At 42.2% G+C, this 24,141-nt stretch overlaps 1 protein-coding gene across 2 annotated transcripts; it reads left to right on the top strand.

The window, feature by feature from the left end:
- The first annotated feature begins 1,445 nt into the window (after positions 1 to 1,445).
- LOC131206734 (RNA polymerase II elongation factor Ell) lies at positions 1,446 to 23,229 on the top strand. Of its 2 annotated transcripts, XM_058199406.1 has the most exons (11): positions 1,446 to 1,547; positions 5,228 to 5,950; positions 15,049 to 15,326; positions 17,330 to 17,779; positions 17,882 to 17,952; positions 18,067 to 18,223; positions 18,297 to 18,509; positions 19,695 to 19,883; positions 20,363 to 20,537; positions 20,625 to 20,698; positions 20,789 to 23,229. In XM_058199406.1, exons 2-11 carry the CDS (start codon positions 5,819 to 5,821, stop codon positions 20,892 to 20,894), a joined length of 1,845 nt encoding a protein of 614 aa, XP_058055389.1. In that variant the 5' UTR covers positions 1,446 to 1,547; positions 5,228 to 5,818; the 3' UTR covers positions 20,895 to 23,229. The 2 variants fall into 2 exon arrangements, with proteins under 2 accessions (XP_058055389.1, XP_058055390.1); XM_058199407.1 differs by lacking the exon at positions 19,695 to 19,883.
- Positions 23,230 to 24,141: the final 912 nt, after the last annotated feature.

The raw sequence follows: 24,141 nt of genomic DNA, 5'->3' as shown, positions 1-24,141 counted from the left end.
TATGTTATTCGCACAAGTGCTTGGAACAATATCACAATTAGATGCTCTGTCATTAGTTTGTCCTTTTGTTGGTTTGGAAATGTTATCAAATCTATTCTAATAGACTGTGATTAAATTTTGTTAGTAAAAATTTTTAATATTTGCCAGTATTCATGCGTGGAGATCTGAAATTGTTGCACTATTAACGTTTAGGCAGGAATATTATTTTGCTCCTTGTCAGCTGTTGGTTTTGACATTAATAAGCGCTAGCGCCACTTTTCTCCCGTCTAGTGATCCGTGATGAACAGGACAGGTAAAAAGGTAAAGTCCTGTTTGATTCACTTATTCGATTGCATTAATTTATGGTATCAGATGGTGCAATCCACGGTTTGTTTTTGAATGCGAAGGCGGTGTAATTTGAATTCTAGTGCAAAACGGGTTTATGATTGCCGGAGCTCACCGAAGGCACTCGGCGGCGGGCCACATACCTCTCACGTTCTGCGTATTTCATTCGCAAACACATCGCGGCGAATCACACACATACCGTCAGAGAGAGAGGCTATCGTTTCTCTAACCTGTTTAGTGAAAATATTTTACTACCGTGGCAAGTGCAAGGCATTACGGATTCCGTGCGTAAAAATATCGAATGCAAAAGTGAGGAAACCATTCTGGCAGCGAATACTATTGGTGCGGCACTGAATTGCCGAGGCAGTTTCTAATCGGGCGACCTGAAAATTCGCGATGCTCAATCCGTCCATTGAAACGATGGATGGTTGCTTTGGTCAATAAACCAAATTTGGCAATGAGGTGTCGGAATTTCCATAGCTGGGCACATTGGCGAACTACAATACTGATCAATTAGCGGGCAATTTGGTGTGCGTTTAGTTTGGCGAATACTTGCGTTCCCCGCTATTGGTCTGTTGCTGACTAATGCAGGGGATGGACAAAAAATACGTTGAAAATATGCCCCACAGTGAGTGGCCCTCGTTAATTGTTGAGATTTAGTAGTTCCGCCAAATGATGGAAAATGTCCCGTGCAGTGACATTAGCTGATAAGCGCTGTTGGAAAACATGCCCTACGAACGATGGAACGCGCAACCCACGGAGTGGAAGATTCCAACGTTTTCGGCTGTCATACCGGTGTCGAGACTTTTGACGTCGCTTATCGCCGTTGTCTCTTTGCTCCTTGGTTTGCCCCAAAGCGCTTGAAGGCTCAACAACTTTTCCCAGACCGCCACCACTCACAGCCCCTAATCGTCGCCGTGCGTGAGCAAGTGTGCGTTCGATGTTGGGGGAGAATCTCTCAGCCGAGCGCTGGTTTGGCGCTGCCGTGCGCCGCGTGTGACGTTGACGTTAGTGAGTGGCGTGCGGTGCAAGAGAGTGGAAGGATCTGTGTGTTACGTTCGCTCGCTCCTCTTGCTGCGATCTGCGTCGCACTGAAACGCAGTCGTGGCTCCAGCTCCATAGTCCTGTGCTTATCGGGCAGGAGTTGTAACGTGTGCTAACAGGACGGAGGGTTGGCCGTGCCCAAGTGAAGCAGAGAGTGAAAGACCCGTGGAAAGAATCGGGTGGGTAAATTATACCGATTCGTGACACGCTCGCGGTGTATCGGTATTATTCTCGACAAAGTGACGGGCTTGTTGTAACGTGCCTCTAATGGATCACTGTGCGCCTTGTGTAATGAAGCAGTAATTAGGAAACACAGTTCGTCGCCCAATGCCGGCCCTAATTTGGGGGTGGCTGGATTTTAGCAAAGGTATCCTGAGGTGGTGGTTCCTAATGATTCACTGTGCCGTGATGCGGGAGGCCACCGGGATTGGTGTGTATTGGCACGAAAACCGATGTTGTTGTGTAAGAGTGACAAAGAAACCTTGCACAGAGTTATGTACCTTGATCGACCGCGGGCGAAACAGAGAGAGAGAGACGGACGAGTTGCGAGGGCAGACACCTGGCCCGCGGACTTTACCTACCCCGAAGAAGAGAGCAGCACAATACCAAATTTTAGTTCACTGGAAACAAGGAAGAGAGCAAAAAAAAACGGACATACGAAATGTAGCGATCGAGTAGAGAAAATCGAACAGCAAGGGTAAACCGATCTAGTTTTCGTCGTCGTCTTCGGCTTCGGCCTGACACTAGATCGGGTTTTCATTTTTTTTCCTTCATTCCTTCAGCTGCTTCGGCTCCTCGTGTGCGTGCGTGTCCGATTTCCTTCGGCCGCCGCCGTCTTCGCAGAGTCTGCGTTGCCCGTTTCGGTCCGTTTGTCTAGCACGTTTTTGTGGTTCGCCGTTTTTTCTTTTCTCTTTTCCGTTTCCCAACGTATTTTAATACGCTGTGTGTGCGCGAATGTTCGTGCCCCGATCTCCGTGTGTAGTAGGCAATGGTGACCACATGCACCCATTCAGTGGCGGCTGCGAAGTGACCTCTTCCGTGGTTCGCTGATGTATATTTTGGTCAAACAATGCACGATGGAGAGGTTCAAATGTCAAAGTAATGTATGGTTATATCCGGACTTCCGGAATCACGCGCATAAAGACCCCCTCACCGCTAACCGCATCGAGTTTAAACATCTCTTGCTGAGTAGCAACAACCGCGACTGCTTGAACACTGGCTGGTCGTGGCAAAACTGTGCGAATGTGTGGGTATTTGGGCTCTGACGAGACACAACCGAGTGCGTCGATGTGAGTGTGCAGGGGCAGTGCGTCTCAGTGCCGCACCGCACTGTTGTGTGCCACTTACTTTTCGGGCTCAAGGCTGGAGGACTACAGAAATATTTTCTGCCATTAGGATTTATCACAGGGAGCAGGCAGATAGAAGCGGTTCACATAGGAGAACCAATCTAGGACGAGATGAAGGGATGAATGATAATTGCACCAGCCGAATAGCAAAAATTAACGGCTCAAATTTGCTCTCATTCCGTTTCTTCACTGTCCTCATTGCGTTGCATTACTCCTATCCCCCGTCCGTTGTGGTGCATGCCTTGTATATTGGCAAATGATATTGCGTCAACCCTTTCTGAAATATGTCTGCTAAAGGTGCATAGCTTAAGTCACGTGTGCTCTCGGGCTCTGCTGTGGTCTGCAAAGAAATCAAAACTCGTTCAGTGAGGTGTTCGCATTATGTTTCGAGTTAGTGCGCGGAGTTGAATCTTATCAAGTAAGGACAATGGATCCGTGCACGCTGCATAGCTTGCTACGAATCTGTAAATAATCAACTCTTTTGCTGATTATTGAGATTTAGTTGTCACACAGTTTGTTCATTTGGTGTAAAGTGTCACCACCAGGCGACCAGTTGTTTATGTAAACACGAATGTCTAACCGAATTACACCAGCAGCTCTCATTTAGCGCAACGCTGGCATCACATAACGTTGACATTCCACGAGGTAGAAGAGACCCTTGCAGCACATTCCATAAGCTACTGGTGTGCTTCACAGCGCTTTGATGGTACGAGCTAACTGGAAAAATAAACCTTTAGTCATAAAACAATTTAAAATGTACATAACACAATTAGACAAGCAAATTCCGCAACGAGGAGCCACGGAAGAATTCGACACAGGATTACATTGCAGGTTGATCACAGTTCCTTCTTTGTTTTCAAAATCCCCTTTCCGCGGAAGAAGGAGCGCAAAGGAGCGCAATGTTCAACGGTCTTAAAAGCCTGTATCCTTCTGCACATAAACCACGAAAGCGTCTATTTGTATTACATTTGGGCACACGAGTCGTGCGTTGAGCGTGATTCGATTCAAACGTGTGACACACTTTCACGCACACCCGTCCGTTACTAGACCCTGCGGTGGTTCAACTACACGATCGCAGGACGGGGAGTGCTCTTGAAGAGCTGCTTGGTGACCAGTTTGGTGAAAACAAGCACTTTTTTCGTGGAATGTCAAGATTGTAGTAATGAAGCGAAATAGTCAGGGATCAGTGCTGAGCCTATCCACACTGAGTCGTAGGGAATCAACTATGCCGAGGTTGATGTATGATGAAAACGGCAACGACGTAGTTTGCCCATCGTCCTAGTAGCTGCGTTTCAAGTCGTATGCAAATCCCATCAAAACAGAAACGTCAGAGAGCTCCTAGAGAGCGAGAGAGAGAGAGAGGGAAAGAAAGAGAGACCACAGGTGAGGATGTTGTCAGTGGGGAAAAGAGAGCGGTTGTAAGGTGGGCAATAGCGCGAGTCAACAAGGACTTGATTTCATTTCATTGTTCTAAAATAAGAAACACGTCTGCCAGCGCACCAGAGCAGAAGCGGAGAATTTTGTTTGTTTCCGAATCAGTCACAGCCGTGTTAACACTCTTCTTCGTTAAACTAAAGTCAAATCAAGTCGTCCCGGGTGCTTTTGTTGTGATTATAAAATAAAGCTGTCGTCTGTGCCGATGTAACAATAGTGTGCCACTATTTTCGGTGTAAAACGGGAGAGCTTCCAATTGCACAAAGAGTGTGCCGTTGATACAGGTGCAACGGATGGGTTGCAATTTGTCGTCGCATGGAAGGAAAAATAATAAAATTAAGTGCTCCGGAGGTCTGTTTTACGATACTTGCTGCGTGTGCATGTGTGCGTGCTTTGGGGGAGAGCAGTGAGCGATAAGAGCATAGAAAAGTCGTGTGTCGTACAAGGAACAGCGTGCGTGGTGGTGTGGAGGCCTCTGCTGTGTTTGGAGCGGCCGCAAATAGTGAGTACGCGCACGCGCTGTTGCGCGTGTGTGCTGTGCATGTGTAGTGTGCGTAGGCACGTGTACACTACAAAACAGTGGCGAATAGTGCGTTCCACCAATGGTGGCGAGCGAGCGAAAAGGAATGTTGTTGTGCGATTATCGAAGAGTAAAACCGAGAGATGGAAGGAAGAAAAAGTATTGCATTGAAAATTTAACGTGGCAAAAATCAAGACAAGTGATGCAGTGGCAGCCAAACCTTCTTAGCAAGAGAGCGCGAGAGGGAGAGAGAGTTTTTCTGTGAGAGAGTCTGAGGATCGCCGATTTTTAACAACAAGCACACAAGCAAAGCGAACCCCAGAAGTAGGCAGGGGAAGTGATCTTTCCCGTGCACACGGCAACCCTTTAAGGAAAAGGACCGCACACTGGATGTGGCCTCTCCGAGTGAACGGCGTTGAAAAGAAAAAGAAAGTGAAACAAGTCAACTCTATCAACAATTACAACACAACGGCACAACACAGCGAAACCTGTGCACGCACAATGTGTCTCTATCTATTTTCTTCTCTTTATCTCTCCCTCTCTCTCTTTCTCTCTCTAGCTGCCCTTTCAGTAGTGTACCTTCGGTGTGGTGTGCGGTTCGGTGTCACGTACCACAGTTAACCACTGACGTCTTTACCGTCATCTCACGCCTGCGAACTACTGCGAAGCATTAGCAGGCAGCAGTAGCAACAGCTTCATAGCTTCGCTCCACAGTGTGTACTATGCCGTGTGTGTTTGTGTGCGGTTCGTGAATGCTATTGTGGCGTGCGGGTTTGTTGGTGCTGCACGACGGTGCTGGTGGCCGCTGCTGGTCGTCGTGTGCCGTAACTCGCCTTCGCCTTCGCAACTTTTGGCCACCGAAGCTAAAAACCTGTCGCCCCCATAACCGAACGCTCCCCGTCGGACCGTCGCAGAAGGTTGTTGATGGTTGTTCGGTACTTTAAACTGCAACACTTGAGCCTTGCTGCAAGAGCTTCCCGTCGGCCGGTGCGACTTTCCATTTCCACGCACACAGACGCCCGAGTCACCTGTGGCACCCGTCACAACCGTCGGCGCCATCCCGTTATCAGTCCGCCCGCCGCCGTGGAAACGGTGCAGTAGCAGCGACAGCAGGCAGCAACAAAAACAATACCAATTACAACAACTCAAGATGGCTGCTTTGTCTGCTGGAAGCTACGGATTGTCACAGCAGGGCAGCTTAAACGATGAAAATAAGGAGCTGATTTTTGTCAAACTAACCGATTCGGCGCTGCGTGCCATCGAGGAATTCCAACGTACTCAGGTAAGGTGCCCGTGTAAGCTACCGTTTCTTTCAAACAATGTTTTAACTGCCTCGCTACTGATCGAAATGCAGTTCCGCTAAATACAAGTAAAATGTTTCACAAGCACATCAAGTGCTTTGCACAATGTCAACAACATAAAAACAGCAACATGTAAAGTGCATCAGGTATCCTACAGCAAGATTGGGTGCTGCTACTGCAAATGCCGATTGTCGGTCGGCCGTGGTTTGGCACTTTGACATTTTCAAATATGCTCCATCCTAGTCGTCGCCGTCGTGGTCTGTTGCTAACCGGACCGATTCTCTTTGGATTGGCGGCATTTTTTTCCCCACTCCTTCTCCTTTACCGCAACACGTTCAGGCATAACTAGGTGACAACTCTAGCAGAGTCAGCCAGTGATCGGTGGGGTTTGGCTCTGGTTCTCTCCGGGTAAACCCTTAGATGAAAGTTGTTTTTCATTTGCCTTGCTCACGAAGCGGCAACTTGTTTCCCTATATTGGTTCACAGTTCTCAAAATGTTGCAGAATACTGGAACGAATGCAAAACGTCTCGGTTGAGGACCATGGTTCGTCTATACGCCAGAATATGGATAGCCTAGATCAAAATCCATCGCTTAGTAGCACAAAAGCTGGTAGTGGCCGGGAGGAAAAAAAGAAAATGTCAGTGTCTCAGCTGAGGGTTATGCCGCAGCGACGATCTGTGATTATGGCAATCGGTGGTGTAGTTTTGACATTCACCAACAGTTCTCCACGGACTTGACGGATCGTGAGGAAAATGAAAGTATCAGAGCCAAGGTAACCTGAGCGCCAACGACTGACGCCCTGCGTTGCAGCAGTGTGCCTGGCGGCGGGTTCCGGGTTTCCTTGGGTGCGGCAGTATGGCAGTGTGATGCCCTTGGGGGGTGGGGGGCGATGGTATGCATTTTTAGACGGGCAATGGTTACGTAACAAACGTGCACAAGCGCGCGCGGTTAAGGCAACCTGATTTTTTTCTTCACTTCATAGCTCAGCCATGCAAAATCGTTACAATCGATGATTGCCTTTCGGCATTTTTCATGTCTTACGGCAGTTGTTTCACAGTTCTTGAATTTAAATATCCATCAGCATGATCAAACGCAATTCACAGGTCAGTTTTGGGGTTGATCTTGGTGTTGTGTAGTGCTAACATATAAAAGTGTACATTCTACTCCATTACAACTGGTAGTGTTGAAATGCCACGGCACTAGTTTATGATGTATGATCAGGTATGACAGTTTAATTTGATTAAAATGTTTTAGACAAATCCGTTGATTGTTGTGAATACATTAAAAAGTTGTATATTATGTATATTAACAACATTAACAACCATTAACATTAACAACCATGTTTTATCGTCGAGAACTCCATTTGCAAAATAGTGCAAAATCTAAAGTTTAATCCAATTAGTTTTTGTGGTTCGTCCGTAGATCATCCGACTGCGCTGCACCGATAATCGGTTTCTATGCGAAAAACGCCAGCTCCAACCCTGGCAGTGCAACTTGGGTGAAAAAAAATTAATTTCGGCTCTGTCCGTTCTAGCAATAATAGATAAATAATAATCCAGCTTTTATCAGAAAATAATTTATATACAAATTTTGCCAAATAGTGCATATTTAAACTGGTTTCGAATAAAATTTGAATTTCTTATAAAGTCTTAGTAAAAGAACTGTGTCTCAACTGTTTTTTTGTACAAGATGAACAGTATTTGTCAAACGACCTAAACAAAATGCTATGGTTCACCCCTCTTCCAATGCAACACGGCACAGACGTCTCAGTTTTCTTGACTAGTTCCCCTCGGGGGAATTTTAAACGGATTCCGCCATATGTCTCGTTTGCGAGATGCTCAAATGGTGGTGTGCTTCGTACCTGCATTTATCTTACATCCCTGGTTCCCCCAGTTAGTCAATATGTTTGCTCCTGGGTCTCGTTCCAATGCATAAAGTTCATTAACCGTTAGAAACACCCCAGCGGACCTGCGAGAATACAAATACTTAAGGATCTCAATCTCGGTCAGAAGTGTTACGCAGTTGTTGTATGGAGAGTGATTTTTCTGAAGAACCTCTCGATTTACAGACTTGTCCATGCAAGCAGAAATCGTTTAGAAAGGATGTTCTGTATCTTATGATAATCGATCGATCGATAGAATAAATCGATTTAAGCTTTTTGCCCAGGAACATTCTTCTTCTGTATGCGGAATGCTTGGTGGTGTCATCCTTGTTTTTCTAAATTATTTTCCGTGTGTTTCGTACAGTGTTGGACAGTAATTGTGTTCGTACAGTAATTGGAAAATTATTTTGGCTTCAATCAACAACCGAATCGAAATCCAATTTTAAAATATCAGAAAATTTTCAAAGTGTTATCAGACAGACCATTTTAAAACAGTTTGAATTTTGCTCGTTCTGGGAAGGACTTTTGATTTCCAAGGAGGTAGACGACTATTGCTCTCTAGCTCTAGGTGAGGACTCTAGTATCCACGATCAAAGAGGATCCGTTACATTCATCTTTAAGATACCCAAAAAACGATCTTGGTAATCCTTGGACCCGCCAAATCGAAATCACAATCTGATTTTGGAACCCATAATAGATGGCTAACTGCATAATTGATCGTGAAGGTTTTCGTAATAAGGATCAATTGTTTCAACAAATCAAATCTTCAAACGATATCCAAAGAATTCATCATCACATTTTGTCTAGTCTAAACTTAATAAAAGTAAGTTCAATCTAAATTTTCCCCTCAAATCTTCAGAATCAATCAATTTTAACATTTCTCGAAGCATATTTCGAAATAAACGTTAAATTCTCTTCCGGAAGTTTAATTCAGTGCTCTCGCGAAGTGCGTTAATTTCGATTGAACATATGTTGTCGCTAAAGAAGGAGAACCAACCGTAGTACGCTGTATTCAGCGAATGGGATTTCTGTGAAATGGATTAAACTATAAAACGCCGTAAAAGGATTTGTCCAAGTTGATTGTCTCACCTTAACGGTGGTAGCATTAGATAGGGAGCGTAATCTCAATCAACTGAGTCTGACCAAACCTGTGCCTCCTCCGCAACGTGCAAACCGGGCTTGGCGCAGCTTGCTAGTCAAACGTAACTGTACCACGCTGACGACTATTGGTGGCCAAAGGTCTCTTAGCTTTCGCTGGCAAGTTGTTGGTAGGTGGCTGCACTGCCACAATGGTTGATGCGTTTGCGTAACATAAAAGCCACATCCAAGCCAGCGCGAAACATAACAGCAACCAGAGGGGCAAGGAGTTTACCTTCGGTTCAGTTTCGATCGAAGGGGTTTTTGGGTGATAAGTTAAAGAAAGAAGGCTAACCCGTGCAGCAATTTGTAACGCCACAGTTCTCCAGTCTGTCTACACAGCCCAGGTGGACTATCGATGGAAGGCGGAAGGCGTGGAAGTTGAAAATGATAGTTGAACAGCGAACACAATGGGTTATGCTGACGGGTGCAGCCAAGGGCTGTAGTGGTGTTCATTTGCTTCACTGGTGTGTTTGCGTTATGCTTCATTTGGCCTGCTGGTTATGTCACGTAAGCAGTGATCGCGTAAAACCTCCAAAAAAGGAATTTTCTTCTACCTACCCTCACTTAAGAGTCACTACAAATCCGCACAAATCCATGCAGTGTTAAACACGAGGGAAATTTAATGTATAATGCTGTTCCTACAATAAAATAAAGAAATAAAAGTACCTTAGGGCCCAACTTGACGCGTGGATGCGTTTGAATGACTTGTATGCTGACTCAACCTACATCGATGTTTGCGGACGTGCTCCATCGATCGCTTTCGGTGTCTGCCGAAAAATTATTGCCACAGCCGTATTTAATTGTCAACACATCGAAATTGGACATCGGCGGTTTCACTTTTATTTATATGAAGAAGAAACATAAGCAGATATAGAACGAGTTTAAATGAACTTTACTCACTGTTGAAATGAACGAAATGTTGAACTGATTACATTCTTAATGTGATTTTAACAAACTAAGAGTATACGACTAGGCATCATCTGAACATTACTTAGGACGATGGTGCTTGGACGCCACTAATATTCATGGCAACGTGCCACTATGCTATGATTACATTCCATTTAATGACTGTAAAGTGAAAAGGCGTTATGATGAAAAGGGAATCTAGAAACAATAAGAGAAAATTGGAAAGAGTTACTTTGCTTATACAAGACTGAGCGATGCCTAGCCTAGGCCACCAAACTCGTGTAAGTCCATTCGTTATCACGAACACTAAATGGCGAAGGTTGTCTTTGTCAACTCTACACAAAAAAACAATACATAATCCGCAAAATGGCAGCGCATCTAGTAAAACACACCGAGTGAAGTTGTAGATTTGCTATTTTCATCGGTAGCTGACTTAAAACGAGGTGGGTTGCCAAGTTGCAGCATCTTTCAGTCTTTTATTAGCAAAACTTCCGAAGTCTTCACCGTCTTCAGTCAGATAAGTGACCTTGACTTTATTCAGTTAGTTGATTTTAGATGATGTTCTTATGTCATTGATTTTGCAAACAATGATAAACAATGATGAACTACGAACATTTAAACGCTTGAGGATAGTTTAGAATGTGGTACATTCTTGCAACTACAACCTTAAATACAACCAGCCGACAGCGGCTGCTGTGAGATATTAATATTGTTGAAACAATTGTGTTTTAAGTTGCGTTACAATTAGGATAACTTTTGAAATGTAGTCTTTTTCAAAGATTGTTCAATTTTTTTTCAATATCACTTGAGGTAGGTTACCACTCAAGCGAAAAAAAATTAGCATGTAAAGGTAAATAAGGTACATCTTTATTTTTCTTACTGGTCGTAACCGTGACATGTTCTAGTTCTTTATTTAGGACTATGATTAATCATAGAACTGTTCACCCTTTCTTTTATCTTCGACACCGTTTTCCAATTCAAATTCTATCAGAGTCTACCGGTGCTAACGTGAAATAGTGCGACACGACATTCAATTTTATTTACACCTATACGCTAACTGCCTATAGATAAGCAAATGAAAACAAGCGCGTTGCTGCTTTCGGATCTGGAATGAAAATGAAAAATGGTCGTTTTCTTGTTGCGCACCAAAAGAAAGTGATTGTGTTTTGTGAATCAACTGAATTTTACGTACGATTCGATTCGTGCTGCTGCCTACAATTGTATACCGATGGGCAGATTCGTATCCTGACCGTCTGTTCGTATCCTGGTTTGAAGGCCTCAAATTGAATGTATACGGTTTGACGTTCTTATAGATAAAAAACCTTTTCTATTGGACGAAGATAAAGGGATGCAGAATCAGGTAGCAAAATATGCTGCGGAAAAGTGCAGTTAGTGCAAAAGAGAGAGTGCCTTTTATTTTTGGTAACTGGAAAGCCGAAACCCAAAGGGGCGTTTAAGGTAGACGTGCAGCGTATACGAAAACGAAATATCATTTCGTTTTTTGGGTAAGACTGTTGAGACCAGGTGTTCATTTCTTGTAAAATAAAAATAAGCAAATATATATGCAGGTGTGTTGAGCCGTGCCCGAAATCTTTACGTGCCAGAAATCGTGGTAACGAAGCAAGAGCAAGTGGTATCTTTAGAAAAGGTCTGTACAACGCGCAAGGAGGTCGGAGGTCGGTGATTGTTTCTTTGCAAAGGACATATTGGACGTGTATATGTGTCTAACGCTACATACATAGTGCAGCCTCTAAGAGATACTGCACACATGTACACAGATACTGTACAAATACAGGTATATTTCGACGTTTTAAAGCCAAATTCAAAAAATTAAACGTCAGAAAGAAAGATAGAAACTGTCGCTTATAGAACATTAAAATCGAAACGCAACAATCGAATCAATAATCAAAGATTTAATTATGTGCACATGTATTTGAACTTGTTCGTAGTTGGTTTCTAATGGAAAAGCAACAAAATTGTATCCCAAGCATGACGGAAATGACCACACTTAATACAAGTTCTAACTTAAGGCAGAAAGTTGAATTTGTGTGTTTGCTGAATTTAATTTGTTTTTACTGTGGACGCAAGTTAGTGCACTGTCACAGGGTTCGAACTCTGACGTCTTTCCCAATCCACGAAATGATTTTGTTCAAATTGTTAAATTTTGCTGATATTATATCGCTTGCGTCAAAGAAGGCAATTTGAACCAATCAAGTTCCTAGTGTAGTTAAACACAAATGTTTTACTTGGATATATTTCGCAATTTGCATCGATACGGGGTTGTTCTGAATACGGGATATGTCGCCTGTTGGTGTATTTACATAGTATCGCACACACAACAACCGCTCAGGCCGCTCGTGTGTCTCACTGACCACCGAACACAAGCAATATGCGTGTCGAACTACGTCCGGCTGGGCAAGCATCCGGCCCCGGCACTGGTTTGCTATTGTGAGGTGTGGTGACTAATCCGATTAAGATCGTTATGAATATTCGTAAGTTGCGATTGCTTGTGTCTAATAGACCCAGACACCCGTTGCTAAACGAAATGGAAACCTATCGAAAACCCCACGCCCAAAACAACTACAAGCAACCAGTTCTCACTTACAACTAAACGAGTTTGTGGGTCAGTTTGTGCAGTAGTGTATCCTTCTTCGGTATTTGCGAAAGTCGGTACGATAAACGATGTAGGTACAGTAGGTACCTCTTCTCGCCATTTTTTAAAACGTGGAGACATTTGCAGGTATAGCATTGCAGATAGATTTGTGAACCGTAGTTCTCTTTGCACCCTTTGGCAATAGTACACAACTGTGTTTGTACTATTTATCAATAGCACCAATAATCAAAATCATATTTTTCAGGGGTCCAACATGTTTAGCCGGCAGGTTATTTACTGACGGTGACGTTTAGCGTAAAGTTCGTGTTATGATCACTATTGAATTAATTTCTTATAAAGAAAGATATTTCAATAGCTTCTGTTCAAAAATGTGTGTGAACATATGTGGGTAGTTTTCAACTTACTATGAAATCGCGATTTTGCATACTGGCTCGTCATTGTCTCACAGCGTGATCTTTTTGTGTCAATTTCTTATTTAAATATTTAACGAAAAATATCTGGTTTACTATTAGTATTAACTAATGCTGGTACACTTTTTGTTGGTATCGAAACCAGATTGCGAGAGAAGAAAACATCCACGATAATATTTGCTGTTTCCGGTGATACTTGTCGTTTTGCGGTTGGGGTGATAAGATAAACTTCGGGTTGGCGGCGCGAAACGTTCCCTCTTCCTACTCTGATTCTGCTCTAATGCGTTTCGTTTTCAATACTTCTCTAATTTGCCAAAATGAAAGCTAGTAAAAGCTTTTCACACTGCGATAAATGAAACTGACTGAACACTTTGTTTTTCGGAAGCGATAATGATTGTAAAAACCACTAAATGCCCGATTAACAATGCATAAAACCCGAAATTTGTAGCTTGCAGCATAGAGAATAACTTGACCTATATGAGGCACAAAGCGTATGTATGTAAACAAAGCGTATGTCTGGTGACTTGTTCGTAGATCATCCTTCTGCGCTGCACCGACTAATCGGTTTACTTGCGAAAGACGTCAGTTCGAACCCTGACATGAAAGGGACTGCAAAACTTTATGTTGGGCTCTGTCCGTTTTAACAATAATGAAAAAAATTATGTCCAACTATACGAAATGTAGCAATTTACTACTTTTGTCTGAAAAAAAATTTAAACGTTGAAGATAGTAAACCAATTTATTCTGAGCACAAATAAGAAAAAATTAAGGCAATGTGCGTTGCACAGGAGCGGTCCTTCCATCGCGTCTTGAGCTTTTCTCTCGACCTTCAGTTTCCGACTGCTAAACGCAATCTATTTGTTAAATAAAATTGTAAATTCGAAAAATCAGCCATTGTCCCTTTACATTCATAAGGCTCTACACACAATTGAAATGAGGAACGACGCCGCGGTAAGCGACGCCGCCAACCCGACCATTGTAACGATCCCGTTGTGTACCCCACACGTACCCCAAGGTTGCGGTTATAAAAAAAAAATAAATAAAGTAAAATTGCAAACAAATACAACCGCGTGCGCTGCTGCTGCGCACGCGCACTAACCTTCAAACCAGCATTCAATGACACTCTTCGTTTTGATTAACTTCGTTTCACCGGCGCGTGTTTTACGTTGTTTTTTCGTTGTTTTTTATGATGGTGGTAGAGATCTTTTGCGCACTGTTGTGCACCACCAACACACCAGCGGTCGAACGGCGTTTCGCTTTGAGACACAATCTCCATCGCACTTCGTTTTGCGGTTGTCGTTCTGCTAGCAATCCAGATTACTTTACGCACCAGCTGAATTGCAGACAGCATCGAAAAACATAAACATATCGAATTGGGTGTTGTACAACAATGAAACTAAAAGTTATGTAATATGCTAGACAATGGAAAACTGGTTGCAATTAGTAGATACATCCGTAGCAGTCCAATGCGTTGTCAATGAGTGCCGTACACTACAAACATGCTGGTGAAATAGTGTTATGTTTTCAATGCTACTAGTATCATTGGATTGGAACAAGTTTTCGTGGTTTTCTTGGGCGATTGTTCTAAATCATTCTTGAATTAAGAAGGCAGTTAGTACGGATACAAATGATTCGTACTACTAGAAAATCACAATTCCGCAAGTTGAGGTGCATATTCTTTCCAAATCCAATCAGTAACATTTAAATTGATATCTCCAGAATTGTCCGTTGCACTTATGAGTAAAGGAGTAATAGACACAGGATGACGTATCCTGCGTTCGCGGAAGGAATCGTGTTTTGCTTCATCAAATAATTCTAAGAGATCGTTGTTGGGACTGCAGCCAGTGTTGTATAATTGTGTTATGATTGAATAACACTTTTCGTTGTATGATGCATTGAGCAGCAATCCAGCAGCAGCAACATACATCATTAAGCTTTGCTGACAAACGATCGTATGCGGATCATGATCATGCAAACGTAACAGATTTTACAAATTGCTTTACCTCAAACATAGTGAAAACGCACACAAATCTTTCCAATAGAAACCGCTTGTTGAATCTTTTTTATGCAAATCTAAATCTAATAGGATTAAATTTTAAATGACGTATCCTTCTTTCCTTTTGCAGGCTAAGCTTGGCAGTTCGTCGGGTAACCCATCGATACAATTCCTCCAGAATGGGCAAGGGTGCCTATCGTTTCCTTCCGGTGGTAACAATGTGCAGAAGTTTAACTTCTCCATCACCGACTTCGACACGGGTTCGATCGAATGCATTCAGCAGGCTCAAGGCCAGCTGCAGAACATGGGCCATATTCCACACAAAATGCGGATACACGCTAACGACGATGTGTACGAAACGACGAGGCATCGTTTAGCGGCTGCAGAAGAAAATCAAAAGAACAAGTGGTAAGTTTTTTGTCGTTTGTGGTGAAAATGGGTTATTCATTAAGCTTGCACCGTTCTAATGTGATAATGGAACAATCCGACATTATGCTTGGAATGGTTAAGAAATCATCCCAATATGTTGTGGACCGGATGCGTACGTACGATGGTAGTACATTAAAAGTGCACTTTAATCGTCGGTCCTCGGTTCGGATCGGAGTGAAAATACACTACGTTGACAAAATAAAGCTCTCTCTCCACACACATACACAGTCCGCTCGTTACATTGCGCAACCGTGATGTGACGTGATCGCGACGATGCTGTGTGTCTCTACTACTTTCGCTATTTTCGTAGCGATCGCGCTTACGTTGCTGCACTGCGATGGTGTGTGCGGTGGTGGAAATTTTCGTTCGATTTTGGCTTCATCACGATCCAAACCAATAGTGTATATGTGTGTGCACGAGACGCAATAGTTTTGTACCGGGGTCTCATCGGCAAAAAGGGGGGGAAAGGCCATTGCGCAAACACGACGAAGCACTACAGACATGGGGAACGACAATTGAGGAGGGCCTTTCACCATCTTGTTGGTTACTACTGCCGTGTAGCAGCGTATTTGACGTTGCTTCACCTACACTTGCGTCTCAAAACGTGGCCACAGGCGCGCTATGGGAGACCCCATCGAAATATAAGCAATCGAAGAACGAAAGAGAAAATGAGGGTTTTCCAATGTCTTTGCGCGGCTGGAACTGGAACGGCGCCATGTGGAAGCTCTAAAAAGTAGTGAACCTAAACTAGGCAGTGAGGCTCTCTTGCCCTCCTCATCCACACCCGGGTTTGCCATCCACCCGTCGAACCGGAAATGGTGGAGTGCAGAGCTTCAGCAACAGCTTCATCACGAAGCATTGAAATTTGCACCGAACGTGGTGCTGCGTGTAACGAATTGATCATAATCGTACCGGTTTTTACTAGCTAACCGTATGTTTTCTCTGAATTTTTTATCTATGCCGAGTATAGAGTACAAAACATCTCTAATCTTTATAGCTTTCGGCCAGTATCTATCTATTTATTTGCAAACGCTCTTATGAGCGTTTGAAGTGGAGCCACCGATATAGTTAATTCAGGCCATAACAAGCACAGTGGCAGTACCGGTTCAGAGTAAAAAATACATACATTAAAAGTGTAAATAAAAATTTAATTTTAATTTCAACAAGTTTAGGACATGAAACAAACTGGCTTATTTTGAAATCAACACTTCAATCGAATGAGGCGAATTCTGATGCTTAATGTGAATCTCTGATAATTCTTACGTTCAAAACACATTGTAAACGTTCGAGGCATTGCCAGCGAAACTGCGTGAAGCTTCCCTTTGGCACTCCAGTGGCATGTCAATTCCAGTAGGTTTATTCGCAATTTTGCGGTTTTTAAGCATTCTATACAAGAAGTTTAATAAGAAGTTTGGCATTTAAAAAAGGATCAGAAGGTCACTACCACCATCGTTGGCTCTCTCGCTCCCTTTAGACGGGCGTTGTTTTTGTTTCTGTCAAGGTCAACCGGAGCACCCTTCCGCGAAGCGGAAGGAAGTATATTTTTGCCATCTTGATGAAAAATAGTAGAATTCACTTGAGGGTGTCATTAGGTTTTTGAGGCCACAACAGAATCGTCGGTTATTCTGATGCGATTTGCGAACTGTGATGTAGTAGTTAACCTTCGAGTACCAATGGGCAAGATTTGGCAATGGGAAAGTAGCCATGGCAGAAGGAAAAAATCACACAGCCACGCACACGGCGTACCTACATTCGCTAAGTGGGTCAATGCTACGCGATAGGTTCAGAGAGGAATACTTCATCAACGGCTGATACACGCATTGCTGGTGACTTGGGGTTACCTTGCTGCGATTTGCTTAGCCTGCGTATTTGTTACATTTGTTGCCGAGAAATATATTACATTAAATATACATTCATAAGTACTAAAGTATAAACACAAGACAAATGTTTTAAATAGCACTCGCTTTTTCGTTTCGTTGCAGCACGAGAGAAATCAAGCCTAATCAAACAGATATCGGGCGTAAAGTGAAATTAAAAAATCCAACCATCCGCAACATTCCTAGTAATAATGCAGTCATAAGCAAACGTGATTCTATATATAACAACAGTTCTGTGAATAAGGCATCCTCGGTAGTGGCGAACCAGCTAACGTCTAATAATAATCTAAATAGTTATAATAACCTAGCAACATCACCAAAACTAGTTAAAACCAATGGCCTGCACCAGTCGCAGGTCTTGCAGCAGCAGCCTCAAACTCAGCAACCTCAGGTGCAAACGAAGCCCGGGTACCAGCACACGGTCCAAGACCCTCCTCATCAACCGCAACAACAGCCGGCGGCACATCAGAAGCAACTGGATAATGGTAGCGCCCAGAATAGGGTGACGAATGGGCGAAAGACTGGCAACTCGGAGTTCATGAAATGCAATATTAAGTAAGTAGCATACATGGAATCTTTAATTCCACCACAAAACATTCTGCTTAAGGCAAAACTCATGCATTTTTTTTAAATCTCATTGCTGATCAACAAATTTAGGGAGCGATTGATACATATGCTTGCTTTGAAACCATACAAACGGGCGGAGCTAATAGTTAAGCTACAACAAGGTAAGTGAGACTAGGAACACGCAACGCGCTACCCACCGAGTGAGCACGTTTCCGGTGTCGAAAAAACAGGGGACAAATTGATTTCAATGGAACTCTTCTATTTATCTCGGACAGACGGTGTACGTAAAGAGGAGATGAAATGCACGCAGCAAATATTGAAAACCATCTCCAGCGCGCGGGACGGTATACTGATACTGCATCGGAATGTATGGAACGAGGTTCAAGACGATTGGCCATTCTACTCGGAGCAGGATCGCCAAGCGATTAAGCGGTACCGTCTTTGGTCGCGGTGTAAAACTGTGAACGTAGAACACTCACGTCGGTTTCGTTTTCCCGCTACATAGGAGAAGGCCCCAGAACTTAACGCCTCCGCTCAGTTCCGATGGAGGATCTTCCACTTCGGGCCAGAGCCCATCTAGCACGCACAACGGTAACAGTCCGCAGTCGGGAAGCAAAAGGCCTGTAATGGCGGGCAACGATGAAGTCGGATCTACACCGACTTCCAAAAAGCAGCGAATTAGTCACTACAAAAAGGATACCCATCCGGACCATATGAGGTAAGTGGGTCGGTGGACAGTAAACCTACGAAAAATGTTAGCGATCGGAAGGGTTGTGAAGGTTCACCCGTTTTCGTCACAAAAATTGGAACGATTACTTGTGTTTTAGAAAAATGAGGGAATATTTTTGTGTACAGTGTAAGCTACTTTTTGTCACTAAACAAGAGTGTTTGCAGGATTGCAGTGCTGCTATGCAGATGACGAGCAAAAAGCAGGATGTTGGGATAGATGATGTAAATTTCAATAAGGAATCATACACCTTGTGGTCAGAGCAATTATTTCTCTTTTCTCTTCTGTTCTTCTGGTGATTCTGAATGATTACAAAATTCTATTTGTGGCCCATATTTCTACTACATTGTTTCTCTTTGTCTACCACCTTTGTTCTTTGCCCCCAACGTCACCAATTGTGCCACCGTTTCTGACTGGCGCCATTGACGAAACGATCACCCGTCTGTACAAACCGCGTGTAAATACGTGTCACGCGTGTACAGTAGTAGACGTGGCCTAAATGATTCCAGAGACTCTAGCAATATGAATCCACGGTCGAGGGACAACAACGATCACAACAACTTCCACCACAACCACCACCACCACCACCAACATCATCATCATTCCATTCGTCCATACTACGGGTAATTATTGGTCGGAACAAACATTGTGGATAGGATAGGCCTAGGCGCGGCGGCGGCGGGTGGCTTTGGCGAATAACTCCGTTTTACTTCTTGGTGTTGATTTTGGTTATTCTATTTTGTTGTTGGCGTTTTGTCAAAACGACACATTTTGTTTTGCTCCATGGCGCATAACATAGCGTTGTAGAAACTCTGCTTACAATTATTCCTCTACAACTCGCTTTCGTCGCTTTTGTCTGTAATGAACTCTGGGTTCGGTTAAAAATAAGAAACAAACGAGTCAAATCTCGAAAAATTTGGTGTAAGCTACATGCGGGCGGGCAGTTCCCTATACATGTATTTCATAAATGACGAACCATGGAAAATAGTTTTTTCTTGACAGAAATTGCAAGATATTTAATCGATATTTGTGCAGTATTTTCCGATTATTTAATCATTACAACATTGAATAGAAATCGCTTCTCAATCATTTCGAATCAACCAACAAGAAAACAAATTCATGCGTACGCTGTAAATTTGTTTTTTCTTTTTCTTTTAAAATCGATTCATTGGCTAGGCCCAACCTAACACCAAACACCCAGGATAATGAAGATGGTGTTAGTTTGAGTTTCTCGCTGGTATCAAACGATGTTGCTAAGCGGATAGAATCATCGGTGTGTGAAACAGAACCTGAGCGGGATCCTTACGAAACGGGCTTTCTGGATGGTGCGCAGCAGATAAACGGCGGTGGAGATGATGATTTTGTGTAAGACTAATAATAAAATATATGTATATGCTGTATACCTACGCTCCCTTATCTTATTCCTAACATGGACAACACTAATTGGCTGTAGTAGCGTTACGATCGTAGCGTTTAAATATATATTTCGATCAAAGCAACTACTTCTAAACAATTCGTGCAACTTGAATTTTGAGTTTGTTTCTATATTATACCCCTTTCTCATAAATGTGCCTAAATTTACTTTTTAAAAACCATTTTTTGGCAGAAAACTAACAACATTTGTTCAAATTAGTAATAATTGGAATAATAATTCAAAAATAAGCAAGAAGAGACAAGAGCTTGAAAAATTATGTGTCAAACAGCAGTTTGTCAACTGTGTGCTTCGGAAATGGTGTGCTTTTAAAGACGTGACTAATATCTTTAATAATTTGTCTGACAAAGAACAAACTATTTTAAAGATCAATCTAACCTTCGTTTTTCTTCCACATCTTTCGATTACGCAGTAATCAATTCACTAGGATAACCTCGGTGGAACAGCGGCGTAGGTACAAGACTGAATTTGACAACGAATACAAGGAATACAGGCGGTTGCACGGGGTTTTGGAGAATGCTTCGAGAAAGTTCGCGCAGTACGAGGAAGATCTGCAACATGAACCGAAGGATACGCAGCGATACAAGGTATGGTTTGAGTCTGCATCGTTGGTGCGCCATTTGTGTGAAACTACAACATATTTAGTTTATTTTTTTTTGCTTTCGACGAAACAGGATATTCAAATGAAAATCATAAAGGAGTACGATAGAAGTATTAAAAATGTCAAATTTCAACAGGATAAAGAACGGTAAGTTGGACAATTGACAGCATTGAAATCGCTCAAGCTACTAGAAGGTCGTACAAACCCGTTGAATCTGTTTAATTTAACCCATTACAGATTTAATTACCTTCACAAGAAACTATCACACATCAAACTGCTTGTGCGTGACTATGATACCTCTATTACCAACGGCGGTTTATATCGGCCGCAGGAGAGTTACTGACGGTTGTTGAAACTCATGAAGCGTTCGTATTTCATATGTTGAAAACATTATTTATTGTGAAGAAATACTATCACTCGTGCACAGTCGACCAGCTGTTAACCTAGAATAGTTGGCTATGATGAACTTACTACTCTTTTCAAGTCCCCTTCAGTTGCGCGGCTTTGTGTTGGTGGAAGCTATTTGTTTGCTGTGGCAGCGTTGAACAATCCATGAAAGGTTTCTATTTTATTGTCCTGTTACCAATGGATATTGGCATTTCGCAGTCTTAGAAATCACATGTGAACTCATAATAGAAGCATTTATCAGTTAAAAGTGCTTAGCAATGGAACGAAGAAAAGTTGAGCATACAAAACCAAAACATTGATTTGGCAATTTTTCCTTTTTTTGTTTTTTATTAATAAACACAATAGGTCAATTAAAAAATTACATTGTACGCAGCACTTCCGTGTTGCACCTACATCATCTTTTCAATGGATTAAAATATTACAAGCGAAAAAAGTCTTCTCTAGGTGTGTTTTGCAATAAATTTACTTCTGATTCTTTCATACTACTCTTGTTCATTGCCAATAACTTTGAAGCATAGAAGATTAAAAAGAATTGACTCTAGAAGGAAGACAACAAACGAAGCTTCCCTTGTTATGTTTGTATAATGAATGTTTTCTATTTATTGAAGAAAGCTTTTTTACACCTTAAGCTGTGTCTATCAACAAAGCTGAAAATGAAATAAGAATTCCTTATTTTATTTTTATTGCCCAGCATGATGTACTTTCTCTCTCTCTCTCTTTTCCCCTATCTCTCTTTCTTTAAATACATCTCTCTCTCTCTCCCTATCACTATCATCGCTGTATATTGAAAGGATCGTAAGTGAGCACGTTCTACGTCACTCGAGAAATCCTGTATTCAGGTGATAGATTCAAACGCAAAATGATTGCAGAGAAAACTAGAAAAGACGAAGTCCACGAAGAAAGTCGAGAGCTAATAAAAAATATTAGATTAGGAGGAGCTGGTGGGTAAGAAGAAAAGGGTATTAGATAAATAGTTTATTTTGTTCTCTTTGTTAGTTAATTGGTTATCTATTCCTATCTCCGAAAGATCCTAGCAAATAGTGTGTCATACACCGAGTGACAAACAGACAGTGGAGTAAAGGACTGCGTGCACCATCATCGAGTAGAGACCGCGCTTTTCAGCATGTGCACATTTATTCCTAGCAGAATTTGGTTCAATTACTGCGTTCCGTTGAGATAATTGGAACGAGTGATAATGGGTGCACTGAGACAAAAATGTGGCGGAACGATGTGCATTAGTAGCGGTAGCAAACAATGATGATGGAAAAAGAGGTTGTCACGAAAGATGTACTGCAAGCGATTAGCAATAGTTGTGGCAGTAGCAGTAGTGGTATTTCAATAGTAAACTTATCATCTCCGAGAGAAAGAAAAAAAAAACAAAATCATTATTACACTAGCCGCATGCGCGCCATTTTGTTTATATTTGTCTTTATTATTTTGTTTGTATGTAATGTAAGTAAAGATAGGGAATTGTGCGTATACCTAGGACATAAGACGGAAAACGTTTAAAGGAAACGGAGATATTAGTGCCACTCTGAAATGGAGAAAAAAGAAAAGAAAAACAATTGCGCCAAGTTGTACGCTCCTCTGACAAAACGTGGAGCAATAAAAATATTACAATGATGAGAAAAGAGCTCGGAAACTATGGAGCAAATGTTTGTTACTGTATTGTGCTCAAGAAATGCCAATTCAAATAGCTTGGTATTCAGCTGAGGTGCCATTGGTGCAGCTTGTAACAATGAAGCATATTCGCGAAGAATAAGGCAAAGCTCATGTGAAACACGATTGAAGACATTAAATACTGACATTAGAGAAGAGAGCTAAGTGAAAAGAGTAAATGCGAATTGCGCGCAAATATCAATTCAATGATCTGAGAGATGTTGTACAATAGTCCTTATCACGTTACCGCACATCGCGCATATTCGTTACGTTTAAGTTTTGGTTTCTGTTTTGTTTCGAAATTCGTCAGCCCCAACGTGGTGTGGGTTCTGACCTGTGTTCAGTCAAGTTCAGTAAACAGTGCCGACAGCAGATAGTTGTTTAGTCCAACTAAGAACAACGCAACACGTGCTCAGACGCAATGCTATAGAGAGCATGAATGGCGGGAAAGCAAGCGTATCTGTGCAAACACATGTAGCACATACATGCTCTGACACATATATGACTTATTTGTTAGTCCATTACTGAAATGAGTATATTTTTTCATTTAATTACCACGTGTTTTGGTTGATACTGTTTTATAAACATTTCTACTCGTTTCAAGTGTGTGAGTTTGCGTATGTGTGAATGTATGTAATATAGATATAAATTAAACATTGGGCTCGTTTTCAAGCAAGCAAATACTTAGCAAATTTAGACTTTTTGTTTATTTTGTTGACTAAACAGTTTCTTTTTTCAGTTGGCATGTTGATTGGTTTTTTGTTTCCGTTCCCTTTGGTTCATGGTGCCCTGAAAAATCCTTCGAATCAACCGTGTGTTGTACGCCATCATCGTCGTCATCATCACTACTCTCTTCCGTCACCCATCACCAAATGGTGTGTTGTGCAATGAAAACCTTATCACAACATAAATTGCTGGAAACGATGCTCAGATGCTGACTTAAAGTTAACGGGACCAATATGGTCATTCGACTCGATAGAGTAAGCTCGGAAACACTCGGGTTTTGCTATCAACCATTTACCCCATCCCGGTGGTTGAAGGCTTGAAGGCGACTGCAAGACGTCGGTGAACGGTGAACGTCGATCGAAAACTACGAAGAACTGCGCAAGAAGATGATGATGCAAATGCATTTTATGTGAGAAAACGAATAACAAAATGGCACCATGTTTTTATGGCAAACTTTCCAAAAAAAAAGGTTGTGCATGTTTGAGATTGTAAGAAAGTACGGTTTTTACTTCCTGGTGTTGATGATTTTTCTGTTTTGAAATTTTAATTAACTTATATGAATTACTAGTGGACGGTATCGGTAAAAATGTGTTAAAGATCAAAACAATATACAAGTGCCAAGAATGCTTGATTCTTGGAGACAAAGGCATTCCCTCCTTTCTATTAATCCGTCAGCGGTGGATCGCACGCCTTCAATGAATCAACACAATTAGCATATACAAAGGAGAGACGGTAATCTCTTACGATAAATCATTGATAAAAACAGAAACATACCAGCCTTCAGCGTCCATTTGCAT

The sequence above is a fragment of the Anopheles bellator genome, chromosome 1 (genome assembly GCF_943735745.2).
Source record: "Anopheles bellator chromosome 1, idAnoBellAS_SP24_06.2, whole genome shotgun sequence".
Lineage (NCBI taxonomy): Eukaryota > Metazoa > Arthropoda > Insecta > Diptera > Culicidae > Anopheles > Anopheles bellator.
The sequence above is the reverse complement of the archived record's forward strand: the minus strand, read 5'-3'. Positions and strand labels throughout refer to the sequence as shown.